At 41.1% G+C, this 15,696-nt stretch overlaps 1 protein-coding gene across 3 annotated transcripts; it reads left to right on the top strand.

Annotated features, from left to right (window-relative positions):
• Positions 1-1,187: 1,187 nt before the first annotated feature.
• nim1ka (NIM1 serine/threonine protein kinase a) lies at positions 1,188-15,394 on the top strand. 3 transcript variants are annotated; one of them, XM_069138798.1, is made up of 7 exons: positions 1,188-1,324; positions 8,474-9,024; positions 10,234-10,566; positions 10,742-10,854; positions 12,333-12,454; positions 12,582-12,728; positions 13,738-15,394. In XM_069138798.1, exons 3-7 carry the CDS (start codon positions 10,280-10,282, stop codon positions 14,494-14,496), a joined length of 1,428 nt encoding a protein of 475 aa, XP_068994899.1. In that variant the 5' UTR covers positions 1,188-1,324; positions 8,474-9,024; positions 10,234-10,279; the 3' UTR covers positions 14,497-15,394. The 3 variants fall into 3 exon arrangements, with proteins under 3 accessions (XP_068994899.1, XP_068994900.1, XP_068994901.1); XM_069138799.1 differs by lacking the exon at positions 1,188-1,324 and adding an exon at positions 5,667-5,693; XM_069138800.1 differs by lacking the exons at positions 1,188-1,324; positions 8,474-9,024; positions 10,742-10,854 and having other exon boundaries at positions 10,235-10,566.
• The last annotated feature ends 302 nt before the right edge of the window (positions 15,395-15,696 follow it).

Here is a 15,696-nt window from a genome sequence, read left to right as displayed (position 1 = left end):
GTATGGGTATATTCAGAAAGGCTGTTGAGCGTATTATAACCATGAAATTTTAGGTGTCGCTTTCTTCCATGGAAGAGAATGCTAACAGCAATGAACGGACAAAGTATTATCACCCAACACTGCAGGACCCTATAAATCCCCTGGCCCAAATGACAGACACAAAGTTACCAACTGACTGCTATTGCAGCAAAAGAGATAGATATTTCCCTCAGGAGTTTGTTGAAACAACACCAGAAGGACAAAAATAAGTGATCATTGTATTCGCAGTCACTCGATGGCCAGAAACACTTCTCCACATTAAGGCTGAAGTTGCTCCATTCTGGGAGCATGAATGTGCAACGCTGGGGCATTTTATGTTTATATGGTGGCTGATTATATTTCAGTATTGCTTTTACAAATTGCTCCCGTTGCCCGGACTGGTTGAAAATAAGTTAAAGTAGGTTCAGAGGGCGTGTAATACAGACCAATGTTGGCAAACCATACATTGTGGATTATTTTCTTCCAAAATAGTATCATTAAGCTTCTGGTAAATATTTGTAATGAGAAATAAAGTTAGTAGTAGCTCCTTGTAGTTCAGCTCTACTGGTTGATTAAAAACCTCTCAGGAGTATTTTACAGCCATATGTCAATTATCGATTAGTCCAATGAAGGTTAATTTGGACTTGACCTTTTTTGTTGTTGTTTGTTTCCAACAAATTAATGAGATGAATGTATTAGTGGCCTGAGAGCAAATGTAATCACAGGATTATGCAACATCTCGATAGTAGACTCGCATACATTCTATTTGTTTCATTATTCCAGTTGAAGCCGCCAAATCAGCTTGCAGTCTACAGACACAGCTGAAGTTTAAGTTTAAGGAACTGCATATGAAAGACCGCAACCTGTGAGTGACCGGTGTGGTATTAACCATTTATCCGCACATCTTTTACAGTCCCTTCAGCGTCCCACGCTGGTCCCTTCACCCCACTTTGACCCTCTTACAGTACTAACAGCCCGATCAGTGAGCATGTTGCGTGACACGCACAGGTCGGGCTACCTGCTGCTTCCCGCCACCTGCACGCTGCACGGGACAGCGCCTGTGGTACCGAACCCAAGTGGTCCTAATTCTTGCATCTCATTGGACGAAAGCCGCACGGTGGACTCGGGCCGCCGTTGATTCGTCCGCTCACCTGCTCTTTAAGCGGATTTCCTTCACAACAGACTGAACCGGGGAGCAGCTGCAGCAGAGCCAGTGCGCTCAATGTCACCGGCCGTCGGAGAAGATGCATTCCGCAGCCGGTTCGGTAAACGCTCGCCCCACGGACCCGCGAAGACACCCGGCCAGGTGAGACGAATTCTCCCACGCAACACCGTTGGTGTTTTTGTCGCGGTACGGTTGTGTTCGGACGTGCCCGGCTTCACGGGGAATGGCCTGCTGCGGGGGATATTAACTGTTGACTGTCACTGAACGCGGTCAGACAGATCAATGAACTGATGCACTTCGAGATTTACTTCCTCGGAAGAACGCTTTCGCCCGAATACGCGCATGTCGTTGCAAAAACATCTTCCTAAAACCTTAACAGGCTGCGCCGCAGTCACAAGACATTTCCCCCGTGCAGCGACCACCGGCATCTCGGTATGTCTGCGGGTACCAGAACTACTATGGGTCGAAATTATACGAGAGTGAGACTCCTGATGCGTTTTCTATAACGTCCAATTGTAATATATGTTGGTCCTATTTTGCAAGGATTGCGACCAAAACACTCAACTCTGCATCAACTATAAGTCACTGGCAATTACGCACGCATGCACGCACATGACGCACGCACAGTGTGATACTTAACTTTTGACACCGTCTATGGCTCCGATTAACTTCTTTTCCCCTTTTAAGAGGTCAGCTTGATGACACCGGGCTGTGAATAGGCAGAGTCTTGGCTGAAGTACTACCTGTTGCTCTCTGACTGGGTTTTACTTGTCTTCATAACAATGCTAGTCATTTGTACTCACATTGTGCATAATTAAGGATCTTCTTCTGTCGTGTAGTCGCACAAAAGGGTTTTTACAGAGAATAATTATTCAAAACTTTGCTTGTTGTGTTGCTATAAGGACGAGTTGGATAAGTACACTGCTGAAACTAGAATTATTTAATGTATTTACCCACAACAACAAATTTTTTTTTTGGCCTATAGAAGTAAATAACCAGAACATGAATAATACACACACACACACACACATATATATATACACACACAAAATGTAAGAGGATCTTTAATGTACAGCATTACAATTATAATCCTTCTCAGTATTGTCGATTGGAAGCTGAATCTATTTCCATTTATTTGAAGCAAAAATAGTCCTTTTGGGTTCTTTTTTTTTTATTCCCACCTGAATGAAATTTGTTCTTAATTCTTATTCCTTTGATGGTCAATCAGCCAGAGAACATGAAACATCGTGCTTCATGTGTTTTTTGTTTTTTTTTCTTTGATGCAAACCTCTTTGATGTGCTGATAGTGAATAACATGCAACCCCAGACAGCTCTTTTAAGCCGGAAGAAATACATGGCCAAAAAGATTTAGACTGGAACCAGGATTTCCAGAGTCTACTTCATTTTTATGTTATTGTGCTGCCTGCATTTAGTGTCATGGTAACTTGTTAAGGCCTCAGAGGCATATCTAGCTCTCTGTGCTCACTAAGATGTACTTGAATCTATACAGCGTTGTGTGTTCTCTGTTGATGCAGGCTTAGGGAATAACAGGTTTTAGTACACAGCCAAAGTAGGAGCACAGAGGAATTTAAAGCAGTCATGCAACACAAAAATATCCCAAATTAGTTGTAGGAAGAATAGTGAAATTAATATAATGTCCAGCTCGTGTAGTTAGCCTGAATTTCAGCTGATTATTTGAAAAGTTAGTTTTTTTTGGTCAAAAGTTATTTCCTGTTGCTTTAGTTTTAGTGTAAACTGTACAGCTTGGGTTTGGACTGTGTGTGTCGGGAGGGGGGGGGGGGATTTAGAGGTCAGTCTGTTTCTTTGTTCTTTCTTTTTTTTTTTTTTTTTTTTTTTTTTTTTTTTTTGGGGGGGGGGGGGAAGAAATGTGAAATATTTGCCCCATAGATTCCAGAGAGGCCTGCCTCTCCGTTCCTAGGTCCCATAGTCCTGTCGTAGCTCTTTCACTGTTGAGCTTCACATCGTTGTCAGCCGTGCGTCTCAATTAACACACTGGGGAGCTTCACGCGGAGAGGGCTCGCTACACACCGCCTCTGTGCACACTTGTGCGTGCCGCGTGCTCGTGCATGTGTCTGCTTGCAGAAAGGTTACGAAGTGTCAAACAATTCAGCCGACTCTCGTCAATCGGCTTATTTACGCACAGCGACAATTCACGTAGACCCTGTTTCCACCCGGCATCAACACGCATCCCGGCGAGATCGGATCTCGAGTGGCCAGCAAAAAAGTACGACGTGAACGCATTCATTGAGATCCGATCTGCTCAGGCTGCATCCGAAGGCGGTCTGGGACGCATGCGGCCACATACGCTACGTGTTCATTCGCATTTAGAGCGGGGAAGCGAGATCCGGTCACTCAAAAACCATGTAGAGAAACATGATAACGCCAGGCGGAAACAAACGGCTTAAAGCTGGCCACTTGTGATTGGACCACGCCGGTACGGACTGCTAATGTCAGGTGAAAACAGCCCTACAGACTTGCAACGGAGACGCGGGAGACGTATGTGTCACGCTGGCACTTCGGTTCACATGAGTTGATTTTGAGGAGTCGGACGATTCAGCCAACGAACACGCAACAGTCTCCCTTCAGCGTGTCGTCCACCTGATATATCCAAATTTTTGCCTACACGTGTGAACGTGTTCTTTGGCAGGCTGTAGCAAATGCCTCATCTGCACTATAGAGTTTGATTGATAATTTACACGTCCATATTGGCGCGTCGTCTTGAGTCCAAAGTGATGTATGGTGAGCTGCTGCTGATGCCCGCAATGTTTAAACTAGAATTTATGGCAGGCGATATGAAAAAAAAAAGTGAATTTTGTTTTCACCGCTATTTAACCAGGTGGCTGGGTGTTTCAGTCAGTTATAACATTGCCACGACAACAATATCAACAGGCAGGGGCCACAAATACAGTGTCGACCGGCTTTCTCGGATACTCTAAATAACGAAACCAACAGGAAAAAAAACATTGACGTGAGCAATTGGAGGGTGCGGCAATATTTATAAACACCGAAGTTGATTTTTGCTGGGTATCTTGAGCGTGAGGATGGGAGTGTACCCCTCGACACGATATCTGATGGAACACATTGCCTTTCATAGCGGCGGGTGGTTGTTTACGCACCGGGGCCGCAATCATTGGCAGGATCGTTGGTTCCGCACTCCCCTCCCTCCTGGACATCTACAACATCCGCCTTACCCGCAAAGCAGTCAGCATCGTGGGAGACTCAGCCCGTCCCTCACACAGCCTCTTCGGCCTCCCGCCTTCTGGGAGGACGTACCGCACGCAGCCCCCGTGCAGCTCCTCCAGACTGAGGAACAGCTTCGGCCGTGAGGCTGTCAGGATGCTGAACTCTCTCCCCTCTCTCCCCTCTCGCCCCATAAACTCTGAACTCTGGACCATTATTTGCACTACATTGTTTGTTTTATCATTTTTGTTGTTGTTGTTGTTGCGTATATATGCTTTTCCTGTTTGTCTATTTATTTTGCACCCAGTGGGACTGTGAGAAACAGTTTTTTTGATCCATCTGCGTGTCTCTATGTCATATGGTGGATTGAAATGAAAGAAGTTGAAGTTGAACTGAGCAAGCGCCTACACCTCACAGAACGCCCCAGAATAATGGCGAAAACAGACTGAGCCTTCTTATAGCCTTCAGTAAATTCTTAAGTGAGGTGTGCCATTTGCAGCAGTGCACCAATGACATTGCACGTGAAGGCAGGTCTGGCGGTCATGTGTATATGAAGTTACGCATCCAGTCAGGTGTAGCAGTTGTGTGCATTCAATCAAGGGGCCTAAGTTATGCGCACACATTCTATTAATTCTTGTGAACTAAAGTAAATTGTAAATGTAATTTAGATTGTTTTCGTCGGTGCGTAGGGCTTTTGAAAATAGTTGGCTGAATCGTTTGACACACACACACACACACACACCATGCGTGTAACACATGCTAAAGTAACACACACACAAAAAAAATGAAACTGTAGTATAGGTGTGGCATTTGCAGGTATGGAGTTAAGATGTTGTGTGTTTGCTGGCGGAATGTTTGAAACCTCATAGAAAGGGCGTGTACGTTTTTGTGTTCACGAGTGCATGAAACATCTGCCTGAATGCGTAGCAGCAACAACAACAAAGGGAGAATGGGATACAAGCTCAACGGTTGCAAAGTTAATGGAAAGGAAATGAAGGGGTCTTTTCAGAGAGGAGGAACTCCTTCTACAGGTGCTTAGTGATAGCCGGTCATGTGAGCAGCTCCTCTGTCCTCACACCTTGTCTGGCTAAAGACAAGACAAAGAGGCATTTTTGTGAAGGGAACCCGTAACAGATGGAAAGAACGAGCAATTCTTCATCCACAGCTGCTGTTGAGGGGCTCTTGCGCTTTCCGTTGTTGAAGCGTGTGAAGAGGCTGCTGATGCTAGCGGCGTGATCAGCAGCACAGTGCACCAGGCAAACGCTATTTCTTCCCTTCGGGGATCCTCAGACAGATGATTGACTGTCTGGTGAGTAAGGACCCCGTACCTGGCGAAGTTTAATGTGTTTGTTGATGAAGGGCTGGTTGTTTGCACACTTATAGAGTGGGTTGTGATAAACAGCATATTCATATGCCGTTTTTTGAAGTTGTTGATCTGCCAAACTGAAAACAGCAAGGATTTAAGGACTGGATGCAGCTGGCTCATTAAAAGTCAAAGGTTTTTGCCCATAATACACAAGTTCACCTCATTTTGTTGCCCATCACTTGGTCAGTCTTCAAGTCAGTAAAATATTCGGATAAGGAAAGTGACCAGGCTAATATAAGATCGTAAGTCTGCAATTGTTTTTTTCGAATTGTCAGTAATGTATCCTTCTGTATAAGTAGAGTATAATACTAAAACGCAGCATATTTGGTTGTATTTTTCTACATTAAAAGAGGCAGGCCCACACACAGCCCAGTATTGGACATTTACAAGTTTGCAAGCCTTCAAGAGCATCTTTGAAATTTGATAATTACTAATTTAATAAAAATCTGCAGTCTTTATAAAATTTCTAATTTCTAAAGACATCCCTTCAATATAGCTTTGCAAATACTCTTCAAAGGTTTTGCAACTAAACTGATTAAGGTTGTTTACTTGGCTGAGTAGCAGCCTCCCCTCTCACCCCCAAACCTCCCCCCCAAAAAAGAAAGAAAATGATTGTAAACAGAAAAAGGCAAATTGAGCCATTTCATGAAGCTGCTGATTTTTTTTTAATGATTTTTATATTGATTTTAGTAGCTTGAATTCACAATCAGAAAAGGTATGAAAAATGTACAGTATAATTGCAGGGTGTGTAGTTCTTCCACATGTGCACTGTTGTTCTGTATTTGTGTATGTATTAGTGGGTTTGTATAGCTTTCAGTCCGCTTGTGCACATTATTAACAGGAGTACTCTCTGGCTTGATGGAGTACGGTATAGCGAACACTGTGTGCTCTCTTCAGTTCCAGTTAATGCCTAATCCTCAGCCTGACATAAAGACAAACACACACGCTTCGTCAGTGTCCATCACCAAGCAACCAGGTAGATTTGTTCTCCGGTGGAAGCAAAAGACAATTGTAGGATGCAAAGCATCAGTCTTTTAACCTCCAGTGGCCATATTCCAAGGTATGTTACAGCTGGTGGTGTTTGTGACCCAGAACTTATCCTACTCCACATGAGTAGATACATATTGTTTTATATGTGAATGAGTTACAGAGAAATTCTGAAAACACAATTTAACCCAGTGCACAAAAATACACAAGAAACCGATATTTTTTGCATGGGACAAACCAGTGTTATTGATCTGTTTATTTCATCAATTGTTGTCCTTTAGTCTTTTTATTTACACACATAAAAGGCTGGTATTCAGCGTGTGTTGCTTTGTGCTGTAAAGTGGAGGCCTCTCGTCTCTTAGCGAGTCCTTTTAGGCAGCCTAAGATCAATGCGTAGATATTCATGGTGCGATGGCAGGAAGGTGTTTGAAGGCTGGAAGACTCCAGGTCTCACAAAAGACAATCGCTTTGATTTGCTAGCGAAGCTTCAACCTGCATCAATTCATCTTAATATGGACACAACTGAGAGAAGAGCTTTTTAAAGCACCATGTTACACTAAGTTAACCATTTCTATTCTTGTCCATCGGACATCACACACATCATGTTAAGTCATGACAGTATCTTCTTTTGAACATCCTTTTAATAGGTTAAGGATGGAAACTGTAAAATCAGCCACAGCTTATATCATTATTGACTGATTTTTATTACCTCATAGTTAAAAACATTACCAATTACCAAATCATTGGACGACACACTCACTCCATACCAAGTGGGATGAAACAGTTACCCAAATTCACTTTGAGCTTTAACTTTGGCCATTGTATGTGTGTCGAAAGTTACAATTAGTAGCTTTTAAAGTGTGAGATTAGTTTATACATACATGTACACGTATGCTTTTTCTTATGTGAATCAATCACATGAAAACAGTATGATTTCATCTGTGTCTCACTGACTTAAATTTCCCTATCGCACTCAGAAGTGTCACAGAACCATCAGTTACAATGTCATTTTGAAACAACAAAATCTTTAGCAAAAAAATTTGAGTGTAGAGCATAGTATTTTGGGTAATTAGAGTAATTAAACGTGGTAATTTTTAATTTTGTCTGGCTGATTTAAGTTATCAATATAAAAAATATATATAGTGTATTTTTAATTTGTTGTTCTCTTTCACCTCAGATTCACCTTTTCTTTTTCCTCTCATGGGACGTTGTTAGAGCTGAATTCTCAGAGCAGCAGGCAGTTATCACCTCATTAAACTCATATTCACCCACGCACATCACACATAAACACACAAACACAGATGAGGGAGTGACAGTAATCACTCATGGTCTGCATTTGAAATGATAACGGTTAGTCATGCTGGTATTTCAGGTTGTGCGTCTCTTATTTGTGGTGGAGAGTGATGAAGATCTCTAATTTGTTTATTCTGGCTCTCATGGCAACCTCAGTCTGCATTGCCCTTGATTCAGGACTCACAAGCACTAAATTAAGTAACAATTACAATTCTCATTAATGGGCACTCAAGTCGAAATGCACAGGCTCACTTGTGTAAACCTATGCTCACAAACTCTTCCATGTGGAGGGTGAAAAAAACTTGAATTAATAAAATTGTTATAATTATGTTCTGACAGTTAAAAAAAAAAAAACACGAGGAAAAACTATTTAAAATGCAAATTGTGTTAAAGTGAAAAGGAATGTTTTCATGGTTTTGCATCTCTCTTGTGCTTTATTCCAGGTTGTCTTGCTAACCACCCCACGGCAGCACCCTGACACTATCATCTGTTCAACCTCTTTCCACCAACCTCCCCATCCAGCTTCTCTTCCCTCCTCCTCACCCTGCGGCCTATTTATACCCTGGCGACTCAAAAGAGTCCATTAAAGCTCTGCAGACCTCCTTGGTGAGAGACGACAGCGAGTATGAATCCAATAACGCATGGTTTATCTCAAGTCTGCGCTCTTTTCTTCAGTCGTTACAAGTAAGGAAAACTAAAACATCAACAGGTGGAAATTCTTGAATTGAAACAAGACAACGACTGCTTCAAGCTTCAGATGACAAAGTGACCCTAATTTTCAATCGAGGCGAGGACAGTTTCAGATGCAACAGATTTGGGAAACTTTGGATGCAGCATGTGATTGGACCCATGGACCGGAGGTTCTGTCCTCTTTCATTGAAATTCAGACGAACATTCACTCATAACTTTTGTCAATTGATTCAGATAAACAGCTATGATATTTGGGCAAGGACTCTGAAAGGATTTACCTTCTAAATGGCTCAACTGTCTGAAAGTAAGTAAACGATTTTGTCTCATAAATCTGCTTGATATCAACTTTTTTTGGAATCTGTGTTCGTACAGCAGAGCCATTGCAGTTACTTCACGAATGGATAATCACGGATGGGTTGTGGTTACCTATTTAAGTTTAGCATTTTCATTTTACATCATGTGGATTATGTGAGCCCTCTGTTTGTGTAAAACAAATATTTATATAGACATTTTTATTTAATCAGAATATCTCATTGAGATAAAAAAAAAACAAAAAAAAAACCTCTCCTGACAACAAGAAACATTCACAAGAACACAATCGGCAAACAAAATAACACAACTATACAATAATCAATTAATTAATAAAAAACAGTCACAACAATCATAAAAAACACCAGATAATAAAACTTTAAAATCCCAAGGGGAATGTAAGACTCTAAGTATGAGGCCTGTTGGTTGTTCATTCATTTATTTTAGTAGGTGCGTACTGTAGGGCCTGAATCCAGTTCTGCCAACATTGGTGCAAACTTGAGGGATATCTAATATTTATTCGTTACCGATTAGTAGTAGTTATTAGATTTAGATGAGAGAAGAGATGTGAAGTAGTTTGGAAGCTTCAAAAGCGTCAAAACTTCTTGATTGTAAGGAAGTCCAAGCCACTGTGTGACCCAGAGAACTATGATGAAATTTGTCATTCGTGATAAAGCGCAATGCACTATGATACACAGGGTTAACTTCTGAAGTGTTGATGGGGCACCAGGACAGTACAGAATATCTCCATAGCCGAGGCTATGATTACGGTTAAAGGGAGGCAGACAGTCTTTAATTCTACAGAAAAAGCCTGTTGTTTGTTTACTTTTTTAATCAAATGTTGAATATAATATTATAACTGTTGTGTACACATTGTAAAAGTGGGGGAAAATTACTGAGCTAATAACAGTTACAACAAAGATCCTGTTTTACTAAACCATTTAATGTTAATCTGATTTCATTAGAAAAAGACAAATAGAACATGTAATGCAGTTGGCCTGAAATACACAAGTGATACCTTGCTAAGAAGTCAGAGGGAGGCACCATCAAATATATTACTAAAACAATTGTCCTTCTTGTTTTCATGCCATTTAGTTTTAAAAGGCGCTGTCATAATGCTAGGAACATCAATCATTGTGCGTCAGAACAACACACACGGTACTTACAGAAAAATGCTCATGCTTTTCTCTTCTTGTGCATGCAGTCCTGCTATGAGCTAAGCTCACTCCACCCTGGGCATCCCGTGCAGGATGACTGCTGTCTGCCCCTCTGAGAGTAGCCCGGATGGGGCTGCAGCTGGGGCTGGGACAGCAGGCACCACTGGGAACAGCTCAGTTTCAGGGGCCGACACCAGGGAGTCTAATGGAGACTCTGTCGGAGGCTCGATCGGAGGCACAGTTGTGGTTACTACTGGCCAAAGGTACAACCGCTGGAGCCGCCAGGACAGCTCTGACATCAACACAGACGATGAGGGGGCCACCATCCGCCGCCTCACTCCACTGGAAAGACTCAACCTGGATATGTGCCAGGATGAAAGGTAGGGTTCAAGAAATTGAGCAGAAATCATTTAGTTTTTTTTGTGGTCATGAATTAATTTGGAATCGGGGTTCTTCATATTTCCCTTCCCTGTGAAATACTTTTTTGGTAATGCCACTCCAGTACATCATAAAGAATATTAGTTTTACATCTTCTGTTATGTAATCTGGCTGCAGGGTGGTCCGTGAGCTAACAGTGGGCAGAAGAATCGGCTTCTACAAATTTCGTGGAGAGATTGGCTGTGGAAATTTCTCTCATGTCAAGCTGGGAATTCATGCTCTCACCAAAGGTAAAAATGGTCATTGCTGGGATGAAGTCTAAAGACACTCATCTTTAAAAAAAATAAATAAATAAAAAAAATAAAATAAAACTAGCTAAGCTCACCCTCCCTCAGGCTTCTTATTAGGTTCAAGTAATAAGTTGGCTGATAAGCTGTTTCCGTCAATGGGCTGCAACACTTAACAAGTGTCTCCTTATGTAGCAATTCACTAACAAGGCAATGTGTGCCTGGCCAGAGGGCTGATTCAGCCACAAAGAGACAGACTGTCTGCTGCCCTCGAACAGATGGATTGATTAGAGATCTCCAGTTTCCTTAGCGACGGCTAAAATTGCTGCATGCCTCATCAAAGGCTAAAGAGAATGAGGAAAATGAGTGTGTAGCTCTGTGTGTGTGTGTGTGTGTGTGTGTGTGTGTGTGTGTGTGTGTGCGCACGCGCACGCTCTATGTTTTAAGGGGTTATATGTTTTTTACTGTATACCTGGCTTTTATGGGCTACGTGAATATGTGCGCGTACATGCACGCCCACGCGTGTTGTGTGTGTGTGTGTGTGTGTGCATTAAGTGGTATCATTTAGTCAAAAACAATATGAGCTGCAATGCAGTTTGAATGCTCCTATTGAAAGCTATGTCACAGCTGAAAGGGGGCCTCATACCAGCCTTAATAATGCATACTAAAGCACAATTAGATATCGCAACACCATTTTGCCTCTCAACAACTTTTCTGTATTCAGTTACCTGAGGCCCATTTAATGTATGAATCATTTAGAGGAATACAGCCGAGATATCAGTTGTTGGAATGTGACATAGCCCGAGTATTTTGATCTTTGTAAATTTGAGTATATTTTTTAAAATGTTACCTTATTTTCAGCACATTTTTAAAGGGGCTGAGGCAGCTGACTCAGCGCTCTATGTTCCTGTTATATTTCCTCATCCTGGCTCGATCCTCCATATCTGCTCAGACTTGGAGTTCCAGCAGTATGACAGAAAAAGAGCCATTTCCCCTGATTTACAAACACAAAAAGTTCCTTTTAAGATAGGGCTCAAATTTGGAATTGACCCCCCCGGGAGAACATAATTACGGAAATTGGTTTCTGAGTGCAGCTAATCCTCCATCAAATTAAGTACAGCAGAGCGTCGCTCTTGGTCACTTCAGGCGTAATTCTGTGTTTGCTATGTGGAACCAAGCTCACATTTTCTATGGTCTGTCTACAGAGGATTAATGTAAAAACTAATTCATACTTTATTAGAAAACTGATGTGGTTTTAATCATAAATGCCACAGTGGGGGCACTTTTATACCCATTAAAAAAATAAATCCCCTTTTTAACAGAAATGTATTTTCCAAATTAAATTTCTTTCTTAAATACAATGCCAATTTGAAGTATTTCTGCATATGCTTTTAATTGCTCTATATACAACTGGTTCTGCTGTAGACATGTATCATGTTTCAGTGATCATTGACCATGAGGTTTTCCCTTGGCATCACCAGACAAAGTGGCTATAAAGATCTTAGACAAAACCAAGCTGGATCAGAAGACCCAGAAGCTGCTGTCCAGAGAGATTTCTAGCATGGAGAAACTACACCATCCCAACATCATACGCCTCTATGAGGTTTGACTCATACTGTGTCCTCTCATACTGATCTTCATATATATATACTTCATATAGCTTACATCCCGTGTTCTTCTTACTAAGGAATTCTAACATATGTAATGCTTCGTGTCCTTTTCTTCTTTAGGTGGTGGAGACTTTGTCCCGGTTACACCTGGTGATGGAGTACGCCGGGGGAGGAGAGCTCTACACCAAGATTACTACAGAAGGGAAACTTTCTGACACTGATAGCAAGATTGTCTTGGCTCAGATCCTCTCTGCTGTTAAACACATGGTCAGTACAGACGTTTATATTGAAGTGGTATGTTAAAGTAAAATTACAGGAAATCTCAATCTGAATTTATTTTGTTGAAGATATACCTATAATCCTAGAAGTCATAACAGTGATGATGATGATGATGATGACAACCTGTACTGTCTGCTATAGGTTAGTGAAGAAATGTACTCTCGTCTTTAGTGATGCACATATTCTGCTGCTACTGTGACCAGCATCAACCATGATGTTCATTAACATTTAATTTAATCTTCTAACCCAAATAATCTCATATGACAGACTCTTTACTCACTACACAGGATTTGATCCATCGCTTTTAACCAGAATTAAAAAATGCTATGTATACATAACATTTACAATAAATATTTATTCAGTGTCAAAACTAACTTACAATAATTACAACAGAAAAAGAAACTGAGACTTCAGACTCATCAACATTGTAATAAACCTGCTGATAGGAGTATTCTGAGTTTTTAAAGTTTAATAATAGATTAAAACAAATATCCTTTTAATCCCTAGAATATTTAGATGTGATAGACAGGATGATGTGTTTTTACAAAAACTCTTATGGATTAGAAGAAATGATAGCTGTGGACATACTAAAGTAGATCAGTGGAAATTCAGTTGCTATCTCTAATCCCTACCAGACATGTAAAAATATTTGGAATAATGATTTGCGTTTGATTTATGCACGAACATCCAAATGGTGTCACAATAATCAAAACACATGTTTTGGTGAAGGTGAACTTCAAGCTTCTACCAGATCCTGTTTATCAGAATCTACCAAAATAAATCACCTGGATTTAAAACAAAAAGTGCCATATTTCACTAAATCTTATAAAATGTAGTTCATTATTGATGACACAAGGGTGACATAAGAAATAGGTCCTATTTGTATTATTGTTAAACCTTGATCTACTATGGTTTGGATAATCTTCAGGCAGTGAATTAATGTGCAAGTACTGTAGGTGATGCTTACATACCTTATTGTCTCCTTGTTGTTCCACAGCATGAAAATAACATCATCCACCGTGACTTGAAAGCCGAAAATGTCTTCTACACCAGCCGCTCCTGTGTCAAGGTCGGGGACTTTGGGTTTAGCACGCTGAGCCGCCGAGATGAAACGCTCAACACATTCTGTGGCTCTCCACCTTATGCCGCGCCCGAGCTCTTTCGGGATGAGCATTACGTTGGCATCTTTGTGGACATCTGGGCCCTGGGGGTGATGTTGTTCTTTATGGTGACAGGAACCATGCCATTCAGGGCAGACACAGTGGCCAAACTGAAGCGATGCATCATGGAGGGAGCCTACATTTTGCCCACTTGGGTGCCGGAGGCGTGCCAGAGGCTGATCAGAGGAATCCTCCAACCCGTACCATCTGACCGCTGTACCGTGGAGCAGATGATGGGGTGCGAGTGGCTGCTCCCTGTGGACTTCCCTCGAGCCATGGAGCCCTTTAAACTAGATCCATCCTACCTAGCAGAGAGCGATTCATCTGAACTGGTGGAGGAAGAGTTGGAGGTAAAGGCAGCGCTGGAGACACTGGGAATCAGCTCAGAACACATCCTCAACAACCAGGGGAAAGACTGCAGGAGCTCCATCACTGGGGTCTATCGGATCCTGCTACACCGCGCTCACAAGAGGCGGGTTGTTGAGCGCTTGCCTGCGGTCACACAGGTAGTCGGACCGAGGACAACAAGTAAAAAGGAACGACTAAAAGTTTACCGTAGTTTACGCCACACGTCAAAACTCTGTGTCATTCTGTGACAAAATTTGCTGCTTTGCTCTGGAAATGAATTCACTTCATAGTCTGGGATGAGATTGCATGGATTGCATTAGAAATTTTAAAAGTGCTTCTCAGTGCAGTAGTATAAATTGACATCATGGTATACGACAACACTCAGCTTCTGAAATCTGGCATTTCTTACTTTAGTATCTCTCTTCCAGTAAGTAAAATTAGTCTCTGTATGTTGCTGGCTGTGAATCATTACGGTGTCATCTTTCTGACAGGAACCTGTATTTCTCATGAGGTTGAAAAATGTTTAAAAAAAATATATAATTTATTTAAGTAAACATTGATGTTTAGATGGCATACAGAACAGCTCACACCCATGCAATGCGCAGTTATGCTGTAATTAGTACAAACCCTATGAAAATCAATGTAGCAGAAATATTAAGGAAAAGTTAGAAATCCACAACATTATACTAAAGTGTTAAAGTGGTGAAACATGCAATCAACACATGAGATGTGGTGTTTTTAATGTTTAATTGCACTTTACTTCGATGCCTTAGTTGTTGTTTTTTTTTTAAATCATGTAATGGAATCAAACAGACTGGTTTGAATTTACTTCTTAATATCTGTGATGGTATAAATAGGGATTTTATATCTTATGTTATGTATCTTGTATAAAAATGTCCCTGCTGTTAGACTGGTTGACCTCATTGTTTTCCTTGTGGCCTGAAAAATCCAGTAAATGACAATGAGCTACGAATACCGGGATACCAACTTTGATGAATACCAGGATACCAAAGTTGTTAGTTCATGTGACAAAATACATTTTCAGTTTTGACCGAGACAATTCCGGTACGAGTTTCAGCCATTAGGTTTTTAATTCGATGATGCCATGTAATATGCTGATTAAAATAAATCTAAATTTGAAACACATCAGTCTCTATTCATAAAATAATTGTTTAAGCATTCTAACTTTTTTTGTTGTTGTTGCTATATTTTACTGCAAAATATTATCATACAATATAATAAAGACACTAAATATGCCCGGAGGTGCATTCACTGATACTCCACAGGCAGCAGTTTAATTTTTTTTTTTGCTGTAAAATAATCATAATTTTGACAATTTTAATTTGCTGTATTTTTGTACCAGCATTTACACGGGTTTGCAAAGAGCAGGGAAACGTATTTTTTTATTTCTTTCATAGAGAGTACAGAATTTACAGCGGCAGTGAAAC

Source organism: Embiotoca jacksoni, unplaced genomic scaffold (genome assembly GCF_022577435.1).
Source record: "Embiotoca jacksoni isolate LCO1_2020_lvr unplaced genomic scaffold, fEmbJac1.0.p SCAF_8, whole genome shotgun sequence".
Taxonomy (NCBI): Eukaryota; Metazoa; Chordata; class Actinopteri; family Embiotocidae; genus Embiotoca; species Embiotoca jacksoni.
This window is presented reverse-complemented; position numbering and strand designations above follow the sequence as displayed.

Bases quoted from the DNA above. Each gene is read 5' to 3' on its own strand.
- nim1ka (XM_069138798.1), top strand. From the start codon at position 10,280: ATGACTGCTGTCTGCCCCTCTGAGAGTAGCCCGGATGGGGCTGCAGCT. The intron at 10,567-10,741 runs GTAGGGTTCAAG...ATCTGGCTGCAG, and splicing joins GATATGTGCCAGGATGAAAG to GGTGGTCCGTGAGCTAACAG. The intron at 10,855-12,332 runs GTAAAAATGGTC...TGGCATCACCAG, and splicing joins AATTCATGCTCTCACCAAAG to ACAAAGTGGCTATAAAGATC.